Below are 16,611 nucleotides of genomic sequence, written 5' to 3' on the forward strand. Positions count from 1 at the left end.
TTTAAGGATAAGGGGGAAATCCTTTAGGACCGAGATGAGGAAAACTTTTTTCACGCAGAGAGTGGTGAATCTGTGGAATTCTCTGCCACAGAAGGTAGTTGAGGCCATAGTTCATTGGCTATATTTAAGAGGGAGTTAGATGTGGCCCTTGTGGCTAAAGGGATCAGGGTGTATGGAGAAAAGGCAGGTACAGTATACCGAGTTGGATGATCAGCCATGATCAGATTGAATGGTGGTGCAGGCTCGAAGGGCCGAATGGCCTCTACTCCTGCACCTATTTTCTATGTTTCTATGTTTCTATGTTTCTATCAAGGATAGTCTGAGTGTCACCAATGGGCAACAACAGAAGCTTTTCGCTGTACCTCAGTACACGTGAGAATAAGCTGAACTAACCAGAAGGAGCTGAGCTGCCGTCTGGCCAGAGTGAGGGGCATTGTGCGATGGAATAGTCACTGATCAGAAGGACAGCTACAGACAGCTGTCTACCTGACACGGTGATGCAGCGGCCTCACAGCACCAGAGACACGGGTTCGATCCCGACTACGGGCGCTGTCTGTACGGAGTTTGCACGTTCTCCCCGTGACCTGCGTGGGGTTTTCTCCGAGATCTCAGGTTTCCTCCCACACTCCAAAGACATGCAGGTTTGTAGGTTAATTGGCTTGGTATAAAATGTAACTTGTCCCTAGTGTGTGTAGGATAGTGTTAGTGTGCGTGGATCGCTGGTCGGCACGGACTCGGTGGGCCGAAGGGCCTGTTTCGACGCTGTATCTCTAAACTAAACTAAAAAAAACGAAACTATTTATTTTCTCCTGTATCTGTACACTGTGGACGGCTCGATTGTAATCATGTGTTGTCTTTCCACTGACTGGTTAGGACGCAACAAAAGCTTTTCACTGTACCTCGCTACACGTGACAATAAACTAGACTGAAACGAGTGCCTTGACCTCCTGATCCACAACAATTAGAAACATAGAAACATAGAAATTAGGTGCAGGAGTAGGCCATTCGGCCCTTCGAGCCTGCACCGCCAATCAATATGATCATGGCTGATCATCCAACTCAGTATCCCGTACCTGCCTTCTCTCCATACCCCCTGATCCCCTTAGCCACAAGGGCCACATCTAACTCCCTCTTAAATATAGCCAATGAACTGGCCTCAACTACCCTCTGTGGCAGAGAGTTCCAGAGATTCACCACTCTCTGTGTGAAAAAAGTTATTTTCATCTCGGTTTTAAAGGATTTCCCCCTTATCCTTAAGCTGTGACCCCTTGTCCTGGACTTCCCTAACATCGGGAACAATCTTCCTGCATCTAGCTTGTCCAACCCCTTAAGAATTTTGTAAGTTTCTATAAGATCCCCTCTCAATCTCCTAAATTCTAGAGAGTATAAACCAAGTCTATCCAGTCTTTCTTCATAAGACAGTCCTGACATCCCAGGAATCAGTCTGGTGAACCTTCTCTGCACTCCCTCTATGGCAATAATGTCCTTCCTCAGATTTGGAGACCAAAACTGTACGCAATACTCCAGGTGTGGTCTCACCAAGACCCTGTACAACTGCAGTAGAACCTCCCTGCTCCTATACTCAAATCCTTTTGCAATGAAAGCTAACATACCATTCGCTTTCTTCACTGCCTGCTGCACCTGCATGCCTACCTTCAATGACTGGTGTACCATGACACCCAGGTCTCGCTGCATCTCCCCCTTTCCCAATCGGCCACCAATTCCGAAGTCATCTGGAGTAAAGACATCCATTCCACAGATTCACCACCCTCTGGCTAAAGAAACCCCTCCTCATCTCCTTACCAAAGTTACGTCCTTTCGTGCAGAGGCTGCGCCCTCTGGTCCTAGACTCCCACTAGTGGAAACATCCTGACTGGGCATGTGAAACAATGCAGGAATGCTGGGGTTGATTCAGGTGTACCCACACATTGCTGAATGTCTGTGGATGTGTTAGTAGCTGGGGGCATGTTGTCCGTTGTGGGCAAGTTGGGCCGAAGGGCCTGTTTACACACGGTACCACTCCATGTCTCTATGCGATGAAGAATCTACAACATGAATGTAAGAGTCTAGGTTGGTCAGCGCTCCGCATTTGGGTCACCTACATCAGTGTAGACTGTCAGCTGTGCTGGAGATACTTTTCCAAGTTAGGAATAAAAGCCTTCCTGTTAGTATTCAATAAAAAAAATAAATGAAGAGAAGGACATTATAATTTAAGAGGGTTGTGTATTTTTGAAACATGTAAAGTGAGACTCAATGTAAAATATAGATGTGTCACAGTTTTGGGGTCAAATTATGCAACGGATTTAGTGATGAGTTGACATTTTGCAGCTCTATGTTGAGTTTTAAAAAAGCTTTAAAATGTAAAATATTACAATTTAGAGTAAATGCTATTTTTTCTTTCCTTTGTAATGCTGATATTCTGGGTTATTTTATCTTATGGATTGTATAGGATAGGCAAACATAAGCTTTATGGATTCAGACGATTCCTTTGTCGGTCATTGATGATGTGAGCGTCGTGTGGAATGGATACAGTGTTGGTTCATATTCACAAGGATTGTAAAGTTTTGTTCCATTAGTGTATGGACTGAAATAGACTTTTCATCATATACAATATGTACCGACTCCTGTAATTGTCTCATTAGTTGGTGTCAGGCCGTTACATGTGATGCCGTCACTGAATTATAGATGGGCTGTGAGAGGAATACTGTGTGGACAAGCAGCCTGTGTCCAGGTGTGTTATTCAGCTGCTGGTTGGAGAGGAGAGGAGAGGAGCTGTGAATGGAGGAACTCAGCAGCAAGTTACGCAGGAGGTTTGAACCCAAGCCCAGGAAGGTACGGTTCTCGACCCGAAACGTCACCCATTCCTTCTCCCCAGAGATGCTGCCTGTCCCGCTGAGTTACTCCAGCATTTTCTGTCTATCTTCGCTGTAAACCAGCACCTGCAGTTCCTTCCTCCACGTACTAGTTTCACTGAAGTCCTGCTGAATTTCACCGTCTGTATAACTGTCTGTGGCACGGTGGCGCAGCGGTAGAGTTGCTGCCTCACAGCGCCAGGGACCCGGGTTTGATCCTGACTACGGGTGCTGTCTGTACGGAGTTTGCACGTTCTCCCCGTGAGCTGCGTGGGTTTTCTCTGGGATCTCCGGTTTCCTCCCACACTCCAAAGACGTGCAGGTTTGTAGGTGAATTGGCTTGGTGTATGTGTAAATTGTCCCTAGTGTGTAGATAGTGTTAATGTGCGGGGATCGCAGGTCTGTGCAGACTCGGTGGGCTGAAGGGCCTGTTTCTGTGCTGTATCTCTAAACTAAATTAACCTCGTTATTATCTAGCCCACAGCAACAATGGACCATTGTGGGCTCCACCCTTGCCTTGATCATCTTCACTTTTTTCATATCATCCATTCGTTTCTGAAGAAGGGTCTCGACCCGAAACGTCATCCATTCCTTCTCTCCGCAGATGCTGCCTGACCCGCTGAGTTACTCCAGCACTCTGTGAAACGTCACCTATCCATGTTCTCCACAGATGCTGTCTGACCCGCTGAGTTATGGTGCAGCAGCATCTATGGAGCGAAGGAAATAGGCAACGTTTCGGGCCGAAATCCTTCTGGAAATAGGCAACGTTTCGGGCCGAAACCCGGAAGGGTTTCGCCCCGAAACGTTGCCTATTTCCTTAGCTCCATAGATGCTGCTGCACCCGCTGAGTTACTCCAGCACTCTGTGAAACGTCACCTATCCATGTTCTCCACAGATGCTGCCTGACCCGCTGAGTTACTCCAGCACTCTGTGAAACGTCACCTATCCATGTTTCTCCACAGATGCTGCCTGACCCGCTGAGTTACTCCAGCACTCTGTGAAACGTTACCTATCCATGTTCTCCACAGATGCTGCCTGACCCGCTGAGTTACTCCAGCACTGTCTGTGTGTCTGTTGCAGGTGCGGTTTCGTATATCCTCGGCCTTTAGCGGGCGGGTGCTGAGGCAGGTCTACGAGGATGGGTCTGAATCGGAGGAGCTGGAGGAGGAGGGAGGGCGTGGGGTGAAGTCTGCGCTGAGCGAGGGTTTCAGAACAAGGAGAGCAGCTGTACAGGAACGCTGGCACCCTCCTCCCCCCTCCTCACCGCTGGTAACACAGAGGATCAACGTGGTGAGAGATGGGGACCGTTACGGATTGATCAGCGGCCCAGCTCTGCTCAACAGCCTGGCAGCGGCCCGCTCCAGTGTAAGTGCTTCCTGATTCTCTGTCTGCATCTCCTGCTCAATGTCTCAGTGCATCCTTCATTGTCCTCGACCAAGGTACAGTGAGATACTATATCAGTCAGCACAGTGGTGCAGCAGTAGAGTTGCTGTCCCACTTTCACAACCTAATTCACCACCTTTTTTACTCGTGGACATTTTTCATCAGGCTAGAAAAATGCCCCGACCTGCTTGATGCCACGAGTAACTACGACTATAGCAAAAGGATTTGAGTATAGGAGCAGGGAGGTTCTACTGCAGTTGTACAGGGTCTTGGTGAGACCACACCTGGAGTATTGCGTACAGTTTTGGTCTCCAAATCTGAGGAAGGACATTATTGCCATAGAGGGAGTGCAGAGAAGGTTCACCAGACTAATTCCTGGGATGTCAGGACTGTCTTATGAAGAAAGACTGGATAGACTTGGTTTATACTCTCTAGAATTTAGGAGATTGAGAGGGGATCTTATAGAAACTTACAAAATTCTTAAGGGGTTGGACAGGCTAGATGCAGGAAGATTGCTCCCGATGTTAGGGAAGTCCAGGACAAGGGGTCACAGCTTAAGGATAAGGGGGACATCCTTTAAAACCGAGATGAGAAGAACTTTTTTCACACAGAGAATGGTGAATCTCTGGAACTTTCTGCCGCAGAGGGTAGTCGAGGCCACAGTTCATTGGCTATATTTAAGAGGGAGTTAGATGTGGCCCTTGTGGCTAAAGGGATCAGAGGGTATGGAGAGAAGGCAGGTACGGGATACTGAGTTGGATGATCAGCCATGATCATATTGAATGGCGAATGGTGCAGGCTTGAAGGGCCGAATGGCCTCTACTCCTGCACCTAATTTCTATGTTTCTATGTTTCTATGACTAGCATCACGACCTACCTACGACCTCGTGACGACCACGCTGCGAGTATGAATCAAGGGCAAACTCGGCAGAGGTGGTGAATTAGGTTGTGGAAGTGGGACAGGCCGTTCACAGCACCAGAGACCCGGGTTCGATCCTATCCTTTGTGTCCCTAATAGAGTCATATAGTGATAGTGTGGAAACAGGCCCTTCGGCCCCCTGAGCCGCTGAGTTACTGTGTGTGTGTGTGTGTGTGTGTGTGTGGGCGTGGAGTTCTGGGTTAGTCTGCTTTCCCCACTGCCTGATCCAGTGACTGATTGTGTGTGAATCACTAGTGGCCGTGTGTGACACACTGCCCTTACTTGATCTTTTACAGTGTTGATTCATTTGATGAATTATTCATTAGCATGAGGATATCCACATCCCTCCACCAGTAGCCTCTGCATCCTATCACCAAGGCAACTTTGTGTCCAATGAGCCAACTTTATCTTTAGTGTGAGGTGTATTAGTTTAGAGATACACGATCAAAACAGGCCCCCGGCCCACCCAGCCCACTCCGACCATCGATCACCCCCTCACACTAGTTCTTATCCATTCCCAACACACTAGAGGCAATTTACAGACAAGCAGCCAATTAACCGGCAAACCCGCTCCCATTTGGGATAGGAGCAGGATTAGGCCATTCGGCCCATCAAGTCTACTCCGCCATTCAATCGTGGCTGATCTATCTCTCCCTCCTAACCCCATTCTCCTGCCTTCTCCCCGTAACCCCTGACACCCGCACTAATCAAGACTCTGCCCATCTCTACCGTATAAATACCCATTGACTTGGCCTCCACAGCCGTCTGAGTTCCACACATTCCCAATCCTCCATATAGAAACATAGAAATTAGGTGCAGGAGTAGAGGCCATTCGGCCCTTCGAGCCTGCACCATTCGCCATTCAATATGATCATGGCTGATCATCCAACTCAGTATCCTGTACCTGCCTTCTCTCCATACCCCCTGATCCCTTTAGCCACAAGGGCCACATCTAACTCCCTCTTAAATATATTGAACATCTCCACATCTCATTCTGAAAGATTGTCCTTTTGTTCTGCGATAAAAATTTGTACAATCTGCAATATGATGTTTAGTTTTGGTCCAGTCGCAGTTGAGTTTACTGTCCCGTGTAGCGAGGTACAGTGAAAAGCTTCCTTGTCGCGTGCTAACCAGTCAGCGGAACGACAATACATGATTACAATCGAGCGGTCCACAGTGTACGATACAGGATAAAGGGCAATAATGTTTAGTGCTTGGTAAAGTTTGGATCACACAACATCTCGTTGCGTTCACAGCCATCAAGCGTTCTGAATTTTGGAAAGATTATTATCTACACCAGCAATCTAAGGATCATTAAGAAACCGCTGAGCCAGCAAGAGGCGATGAGCAAACTTCTGCACAGTCAGCAGTCAGCTGAGGACGAGGCACACCTGTCCAGCAAGGGCACAGGTGAAGGGAACCATACCAAGCAACCTGTCACAGCGGAGGTACTTTGTACAATCTTATTCATCTAGCTCATAAATGGCAACTGAGTGTGTTTGTTCCCAGTGGCTTGCTCTGATTTATTCCCATAATCAAGAGCTTGGTGTCGTATTAGGCTGCAATCTCCCCACTCAGTGTCGATGCACCAGTCGGGTCAGGTACCTAGAAGGATGCCGCGATTCTTCACATGGCCCTTGTCACTCTAGAGTCAAGAGAGACTTTACTTGTCGTATCAGCGGCAACAGCACAATTAAATCCTTAGCTCTTCTTCTTGGCAAAAAAATAATAATTTAAAGTAACTATTTACAAAAAATACACGCAAAAAATCCCAAACAAACTCACCGCCAATGAACAAAGCAAAATAAATGTCAAATATACTGCCTAGTAAATAATGATGTTACAATCCCCATAGAAACATAGAAACATAGAAATTAGGTGCAGGAGTAGGCCATTCGGCCCTTCGAGCCTGCACCATTCGCCATTCAATATGATCATGGCTGATCATCCAACTCAGTATCCCGTACCTGCCTTCTCTCCATACCCCCTGATCCCCTTAGCCACAAGGGCCACATCTAACTCCCTTTTAAATATAGCCAATGAACTGGCCTCAACTAACTTCTGTGGCAGTGAGTTCCAGAGATTCACCACTCTCTGTGTGAAAAAAAGTTCTTCTCATCTCGGTTTTAAAGGATTTCCCCCTTATCCTTAAGCTGTGACCCCTTGTCCTGGACTTCCCCAACATCGGGAACAATCTTCCTGCATCTAGCCTGTCCAACCCCTTAAGAATTTTGTAAGTTTCTATAAGATCCCCTCTCAATCTCCTAAATTTTAGAGAGTATAAACCAAGTCTATCCAGTCTTTCTTCATAAGACAGTCCTGACATCCCAGGAATCAGTCTGGTGAACCTTCTCTGTACTCCCTCTATGGCAATAATGTCCTTCCTCAGATTTGGAGAGCAAAACTGTACGCAATACTCCAGGTGTGGTCTCACCAAGACCCTGTACAACTGCAGTAGAACCTCCCTGCTCCTATACTCAAATCGAGGATACATTCCACCCCCCGCGGTCCCGGAACTCCCCCAGGGTGCCCATGGACAGCGTGTAGCCCCTCTCTAACCCCACCCGGGCACGAACATAACCCCGTGACTAGCGGATGGCCAGCTTGGCCAGGCCCAGGAACAACCCAACCAGGACACCTCCAGCCTCCGACCCACTCCCCTACGCACTGGGTGACCAAAGATGAGGATGGTGGGTGTGAAATGCAGCCAGAAGGCAAGGAGCAGCCCCTTTAGATAACGGAACAGGGGGCTGCAGCCTCACGCACTCCATGTACACGTGGTATACAGACTCTTCCAGCCCGCAACAGTGGCAGACGGCTGGTGAATCTGCGAACAGCGAGAGAAACAGGTTGCAGGGAACACCTCGGTGTAGTACCCTCCACCCCAGCTCCCCAATGTAGAGTGGGGGGAGAATCCCTGTGTACAGGGACCCCCACCTGGGGCCGACCGCCACTTGGTGTCCGAGTCAGTGGTGGGGGGGTCAGTGGGGGGGGGTCAGTGTGGGGGGGGGTCAGTGTGGGGGGGTCAGTGTGGGGGGTCAGTGTGGGGGGGGTCAGTGTGGGGGGGGTCAGTGTGGGGGATCACACACACACACACACACACACGCTGGGCGTTTTATTTTCTGTTGTATGATCTTGTTTCCAGTGTGTGATGTTTGCATGTTGTGTGTTGCATGTTGCTCTGGGCCAGAGGCCAGAGGGCACTGACCCACCCTGCGTCCTGTTGCAGGTGTCAGACCCAGTGCCCATCTGCCCGCACTGTGACGGGACCGGGTGTGTTTCCCTGCTCCCTGTGTCACGGCAGCAAACTCTCCATGTTCGCCAATCGCTTCAAGGAGTCGTTCCGAGCGCTGCGTTGCCCTGGGTGTGACGAGAATGGGGCCCAGCCCTGTCCTGAGCTGCCCACACTGACCCCCCCCCCCACACTGACCCCCCCCCCCACTGACTGACCCCCCCCACACTGACCCCACCCCCCCCCCCCCACACACTGACCCCCCCCACACTGACCCCCCCCACACTGACCCCCCCCCCACTAGACCCCCCCCACACTGACCCCCCCCCACACTGACCCCCCCACACTGACCCTGACCCCACAACACTGACCCCCCCCACTGAACCCCCCTGCCCCCCCCCCACTGACCCACCCCACACTGACCCCCCCCCCACACTGACCCCCCCCCACTGACCCCCCCCACACTGACCCCCCCCCACACTGACCCCCCCCTGACACACTGACCCCCCCACACTGAACCCCCCCCCACACTGACCCCCCCACCACTGACCCCCCCCCACACTGACCCCCCCCCCCACCACCCCCCCCCCCCCACACCCCCCCCCCTGACCCCCCCCCCACACTGACCCCCCCCACACTGACCCCCCCCACACTGACCCCCCCCCACACTGACCCCCCCCACCTGACCCCCCCACACTGACCCCCCCCACAAACACTGACCCCCCCACACTGACCCCCCCACACTGACCCCCCCCCTGTACCCCCCCACACTGACCCCCCCCCACACTGACCCCCCCCCCCTGACCCACCCACACCCACACCCACCTGACCCCACACACTGACCCCCCCCCACTGACCCCCCCCCACACTGACCCCCCCCCACACACCTGACCCCCCCACACCCCCCCCCCCCCACCCTGACCCCCCCCACACTGACCCCCCCCCACACTGACCCCCCCCACACCCCCCCACACTGACCCCCCCCCCACACTGACCCCCCCCCACACTGACCCCCCCCCCACACTGACCCCCCCCCACACTGCCCCCCCCCACACTGACCCCCCCCACCTGACCCCCCCACACTGACCCCCCCCCCACACTGACCCCCCCCACACACCCCCCCCCCACACTGACCCCCCCCACACTGACCCCCCCCCCACACTGACCCCCCCCCACACTGACCCCCCCCACACTGACCCCCCCCCACACTGACCCCCCCACACTGACCCCCCCACACTGACCCCCCCCACACTGACCCCCCCACACCTGACCCCCCACACACCACCCCCCCCACACTGACCCCCCCCACCCCCCCACACTGACCCCCCCCCACACTGACCCCCCCACACTGACCCCCCCCCCCCCACACTGACCCCCCCCCACACTGACCCCCCCCACACTGACCCCCCCACACTGACCCCCCCCCACACACTGACCCCCCCACCCACCCCCCCACACTGACCCCCCCACCCCCATCCCCCCCCCCCCACACCCCCCCACCCCCCCACGACTGACCCCCCCACACTGACCCCACACACTGACCCCCCCCCCCCCACACCCCCCCCCCCCCCCCCCCACTGACCCCCCCCACACTGACCCCCCCCACACCACACCCCCCCCCCCACACTGACCCCCCCCACACTGACCCCCCCCCCCCCCCACACACTGACCCCCCCCACACTGACCCCCCACACTGACCCCCCCACACTGACCCCCCCCACCTGACCCCCCCCACACACTGACCCCCCCACACTGACCCCCCCCACACTGACCCCCCCCACACTGACCCCCCCCCACACTGACCCCCCCCACACTGACCCCCCCCCCCCCACACTGACCCCCCCACACTGACCCCCCCCACACTGACCCCCCCACACTGACCCCCCCCCACTGACCCCCCCCACACTGACACCCCCCCCACACTGACCCCCCCCACCTGACCACACTGACCCCCCCCCACACTGACCCCCCCCCACACCCCCCCCCACACTGACCCACCCCACACTGACCCCCCCCCACTGACCCCCCCACTGACCCCCCACACTGACCCCCCCCACACAGACACCTGACCCCCCACCTGACCCCCCCCCCCACTGACCCCCCCACACTGACCCCCCCCCCACACTGACCCCCCCCCACACCCCCCCCCACACTGACCCCCCACACACCCCCCCACACCCCCACACACACCCCCCCCACACTGACCCCCCCCCCACTGGCCCCCCCCCACACTGACCCCCCCCCCCCACACTGACACACCCCCACACTGACCCCCCCCCACACTGACACCCGACCCCCACACTGACCCCCCCCCCCACACTGACCCCCCCCCACACTGACCCCCCCCCCCCACACCTGACCCCCCCCATGACCCCCCCCCACACTGACCCCCACACTGACCCCCCCCACACTGACCCCCCCCACACTGACCCCCCCCCACACTGACCCCCCCCACACTGACCCAACCCCTGACCCTGACCCCCCCACACTGACCCCCCACCCACTGACCCCACACACACTGACCCCCCCACACTGACCCCCCCACACTGACCCCCCCCCCACACTGACCCCCCCCCCACACTGACCCCCCCCCCACACTGACCCCCCCCACACTGACCCCCCCACACTGACCCCACCACCCCCCCCCCACACTGACCCCCCCACACTGACCCCCCCCCCACCCCCCACCCACCCCCCCACACTGACCCCCCCACACTGACCCCCCCCCCCCCCACACCTGACCCCCCCCACACTGACCCCCCACCTGACCCCCCCCCCCACACACTGACCCCCCCCCACACTGACCCCCCGGACACACACTACCTGACCCCCCCCCCTGACCCCCCCCCCCCCCACACCCCCCCCCCCCCCCCACACTGACCCCCCCCCCACACTGACCCCCCCCCCCCCCACACTGAACCCCCCCCCACACTGACCCCCCCACACTGACCCCCCCCACACTGACCCCCACCCCACTGACCCCCCCACACTGACCCCCCCACACACCCCCCACACACCCACACTGACCCCCCCCACACTGACCCCCCCCCACTGACCACCCCCCCACACACCCCACACACTGACCCCCCCACACTGACCCCCCCACCTGACACCCCCCCACACTGACCCCCCCCACACTGACCCCCCACCACTGACCCCCACTACCCTGACCCCCCCCACACTGACCCCCCCACACTGACCCCCCCACACTGACCCCCCCCACACTGCCCCCCCCACACTGACCCCCCCCACACTGAGCACAAACCGCTGGAAGTACACGGCACGTCAGGCAACATCTATAGGAAGAGAAGACAACACATCAGATGGAAGACCCTTCATTCATCAGATCTAATGATCCAATCATCCATCTGTCTGTGTAAACCAACATCTGTATTTCCTGTGTTTAAGAAGGAACTGCAGATGTTGGAAAATCAAAGGTAGACAAAAATGCTGGAGAAACTCAGCGGATGAGGCAGCATCTATGGAGCGAAGGAACTAGGCAACATTTCTTTGCCTATTTCGAAATAGTCGCCTATTTCCTTCGCTCCATAGATGCTGCCTCACCCGCTGAGTTTCTCCAGCATTTTTGTCCACCTGCAGTTGCAACCTACACATTTTGTCCGGCCAGAACCGTCACCTGTCCATTCCCTCCGCAGATGCTGCCTGACCCCTCGAGTTGTCCAAGCACTTTGTGTTCTGCTCCGCAAATGTAAACGTGGTTTGTGTTCTTGTGGAACTGTAGATCGATTTAATCTTGACGATAGTAAATTTTTCAGGACCACTGGATTGGAAATGTTAATGTTTTATGTGGCTTTCCCTTTGTCTCTCCACTTTACCTATGTGAACATCTCTCATGTTACGACATTGTGTAATGTTAGAGTTGTCCACCGTAAATTGTTAATGATTCTCATGTATACTTAATACTAGCGGGTGTCACGGTGGCACAGCGGTAGAGTTGCTGCCTCACACGCATGATACCTGGGTTCAATCCCGACTACGGGTGCTGTCTGTACGGAGTTTGCACGTTCTCCCCGTGACCTGCGTGGGTTTTCTCCGGGTGCTCCGGTTCCACTCCAAAGACGTGCAGGTTTGTAGGTTAATTTGGCTTCTGCAGTTATAAATTGTACCAAGTGTGTGTAGGATAGTGCTAATGCTGGTCGGCACCGACTCAGTGGGCTGAAGGGCCTGTTACTGTGCTATAACTCTAAACTAAACTAAAAAAACCTGCTCATCTCCCCCTATAACACTCACACAACATGGAGGAATGAGACTGAGGAGTGGAAGATGCAGAAAGGTTGGTTTGGTGAGGCAACGGCTATCAGAGATATAGTCATTTTTCCAGGTACATTTCCATTTTTTGGATATTCATTGCTTTGAGAAATCATAGAAACATAGAAACAATAGGTGCAGGAGTAGAGGCCATTCGGCCCTTCGAGCCTGCACCGCCATTCAATATGTTCATGGCTGATCATCCAACTCAGTATCCCGTACCTGCCCTCTCCATACCCACTGATCCCTTTAGCCACAAGGGCCACATCTAACACCCTCTTAAATATAGCCAATGAACTGTGGCCTCAACTACCTTTTGTGGCAGAGAGTTCCAGAGATTCACCACTCTCTGTGTGAAAAATGTTTTTCTCATCTCGGTTTTAAAGGATTTCCCCCTTATCCTTAAGCTGTGACCCCTTGTCCTGGACTTGCCCAACATCGGGAACAATCTTCCTGCATCTAGCCTGGCCAACCCCTTAAGAAAAAATCAGTTCAATCCCCGTCAGTTCACAACATTGCTGTCAGCAAAGGTAGACACAGAGTGCTGGAGTAACTCAGCGGGTCAGGCAGCATCTGTGGAGCGTTTGTGTGAGTGTGACCGTGTGTGTGACCATATGAGTGTGAGTGTGCACGTGAGTGTGAGTGTGATTGTTGGCGTGCGAGTGTGAGCGTGAATCTGTCCCCAGGGTGATGATTTTTCCAGCATCTGCAGTTCTTTCTTAAGCAGTGAAAGGACAATGAGTGGAAAGACCTTCAGTGTGAACAGAGTGAGTGTTTGGGAGCAGGGGCAGGGGCAGGGGCAGGGGGCAGGGGGAGGGGCAGGGGGAGGGGCAGGGGGGCAGGGGCAGGGGCAGCTTTGGCCGTTCAGGTCGGAGGTAACGAAGGTATGTGGACAAGCACTGGATTGAGTGCAGAATCTAAATTGGTTAATTGTGCAGCGAATGATAACAAGGTAATGCCCCGCCCCACTCCACCTTGCCTTGTTATTATTCACTACACAATTAACCAATTTAGATTCTGCACCCAATCCAGTGGTTCCCTGTAAATTGTCCACTCACCTTCGTTGGGTCTGTTGGCTGTCTCTTCTGTGTTGGGTAAGTCCCCAAGTTGATTCTTTGCTTTAGTTGCAGTGATGATGGCGGGTATGTTGGTACAGTGCTCCACTTACAGGATGTGGGTACTGGTGTAATTGGTTGCCCAGGTGACCACACCTGTGGCTGGGTGTCCGTGTGGCCACACCTGTGGGTGTCCAGGTGACCACACCTGTGGGTGTCCAGGTGACCACACCTGTGATTGTCCAGGTGACCACACCTGTGATTGTCCAGGTGACCACACCTGTGATTGTCCAGGTGGCCACACCTGTGGATGGGTGTCCAGGTGGCCACACCTGTGGTTGTCCAGGTGGCCACACCTGTGATTGTGATTGTCCAGGTGTTGCTCCTTAACGACTGCGTTAGGAAACTGGAGCAGCAGCTGGTGACATGCGGACCCGCCGGGAATCAAAGTGGTCACGCCTGTGTGGAGCCACAGGAGACAGTCAAGATTCATGGTGAGTGTTTCACCCCACCATCGACTCCATCTACACTTCACGCTGCCTCGGGAAAGCAGCCGACACCATCACAGACTTGTCCCTGTCCCATCCCGGTCATTCCTTCTTCTCCCCGCTCCCGTCCGGCAGAAGGTACAGAAGCTTGAAAGCGCGCACCACCAGACTCAGGAACAGCTTCTTCCCCTCCGCTATCAGGCTTCTGAACGGCCCTTCCACAAGCTAGTGTACTGTCCGATTCACCTCTACCCCATTGTGGACATTGGACTTTGTCTGTGGAACTGATGCTGACGCTACAATGCTGAGAACTATATTCTGCACTCTGTATCTTCCCCTTTGCTCCACCTGTTGGACTGGAGTGTCTAATGTATTTATGTGTGGGATTCTCTGATCTGTGTGTCCAGTGTACCTCTGTTCAGGTGACGATAATAAACCTATCCCTAAAGCTGTGAGAGTTTGCAGCTGTTCCTTGGGTCATTATATTATAAACAAGCTGGGAAAAGGCATTCCATGTTAAATATCATTGGCTGTGGCTCCAAATATGCAATGGCACTGAATTCATAAGTGACAAGTTCATCAGGTCATGTGATAGGAGCAGAATTAGGCCATTCGGCCCATCAATTTTACCCTGCCATTCAATCATGGCTGACCAACAGTATCCTCCTAACCCCATTCTCCTGCCTTCTCCCCATAACCCCTGACACCCGCACTAATCAAGAATCTATCTCCGCCTTAAATATATCCACTGACTTGTGGCCTCCACAGCCGTCTGTGGCAAAAAATTCCACAGATTCACCACCCTCTGGCTAAAGAAATTCCTTCTCATCGCCTTCCTAAAGGAACGTCCTTTAATTCTGAGGCTGTGCCCGCTGGTCCTAGACTCTCCCACGAGTGGAACTCCTGGCAAGATGGGAGCAAGGTTAGTGGGGGAAGGTCGTGTACCAGCGGTGACCACGTGAGTGCGCCACGCCTCTCTGTCACACTTGTTCTGAATCATCGTTCATCCTGGTGATTTAAGTCCGATGTTAATATAGATGTATAGCCTCCATGAATCCACACGTGGCTAATGGCCCCGACACGCACACGCACCGCACACGCACACACACGCACACGCACACATATACACATGCACACACACACACACACACACACACATATACACACCACACACACACATATACACACCACACACACACACATATACACACCACACACACACACACATATACACACCACACACACATATACATACTCACACACCTCACACATTCACACACACACACACACGTAGATCATTGCAAATAACAGCTACTGTATATTGGGAATCAGTCGTTAGAGACGTTCTTCATGCAGCAGTGTTCAGTTGCCCCCATTATGCAGTGTGGGGGGAGGGGGGGGGGAGAGAGTGGGAGTGAGAGTGAGGGGGGGAGAGACGGAATGAGAGGGGGGAGAGTAAGGGTGGTGAGAGTGAGGGGCGGGGAGAGTGAGGTTGGGGTGAGAGTGAGGGGAGGAGAGTGATGGGGTGCTCCCCGTCACCACCTTTACAACTGGTCACAGTCATTGTGTTGATGGGCTTTGTGTTTAAAGCTGCTACAGGTAAGAATCTTTTGGTGTTAAAGAGGGAACTGCAGATGCTGGAGAATCGAAGGTTACACAGAAAAGCTGGAGAAACTCAGCGGGTGCAGCAGCATCTATGGAGCGAAGGAAATAGGCAACGTTTCGGGCCGAAACCCTTCTTCAGAAGGGTCTCGACCTGAAACGTCGCCCATTCCTTCTCTCCTGGAGATGCCGCCCGTCCCGCTGAGTTACTCCAGCACTTTGTGTCTATAATCGGTTGAAACCGGCACCTGCAGTTCCTTCCTGCACACAAATGCCACTGGGGACGATGCAGCAGCCGCACTACTGAGCATCACCAGTTGGGGGCAGACTGGTCACAGGGATCAAAGCTCCAGGCAATTAGTGGAGCATGTTGCTCATCACCCTGGGGACAGATTCACGCTCACACGCACGTACTCACACTCGCACTCACACTTGCACGCTCGGGCTCACACTCAAGCTCACACGCACACTCACGCTCGGGCTCACGCATGTTCACACGCACGCTCGCGCTCACGTGCGGCTCGCACACTCACGCTCGCACTAACGCTCGCGCTCACACTCGCACCCGCACGCTCACACGCACACAAACGCTCACACTAACACTCACACTTACACTAAAGCTCGCGCTAACACGCACACTCACGCCAGCACTCACACTAACGCTCACGTGCACACTCACGCAGGGCCACACTCACACAGACGCTCACTCGCGTGCACACTCGTGCTAACACTCACGTGCACACTCATACCAACACTCACACTCATGTGCGCACACGCTAACACACGTTCACACTAACACACACACTCACAT

The 16,611-nt window shown here is 54.1% G+C and overlaps 1 protein-coding gene across 1 annotated transcript; it reads left to right on the forward strand.

Moving 5' to 3' along the window:
• Positions 1-2,416: 2,416 nt before the first annotated feature.
• On the forward strand, positions 2,417-13,346 carry LOC129701389 (glutaredoxin domain-containing cysteine-rich protein 2). The gene is given in 7 exon segments (XM_055642527.1): positions 2,417-2,832; positions 3,933-4,217; positions 6,411-6,628; positions 6,733-6,745; positions 8,300-8,434; positions 8,436-8,544; positions 13,342-13,346. Coding segments are annotated over 7 exon segments (819 nt in total). The 5' UTR covers positions 2,417-2,778.
• Positions 13,347-16,611: the final 3,265 nt, after the last annotated feature.

The sequence above is a fragment of the Leucoraja erinacea genome, chromosome 11 (assembly GCF_028641065.1).
Source record: "Leucoraja erinacea ecotype New England chromosome 11, Leri_hhj_1, whole genome shotgun sequence".
Lineage (NCBI taxonomy): Eukaryota > Metazoa > Chordata > Chondrichthyes > Rajiformes > Rajidae > Leucoraja > Leucoraja erinaceus.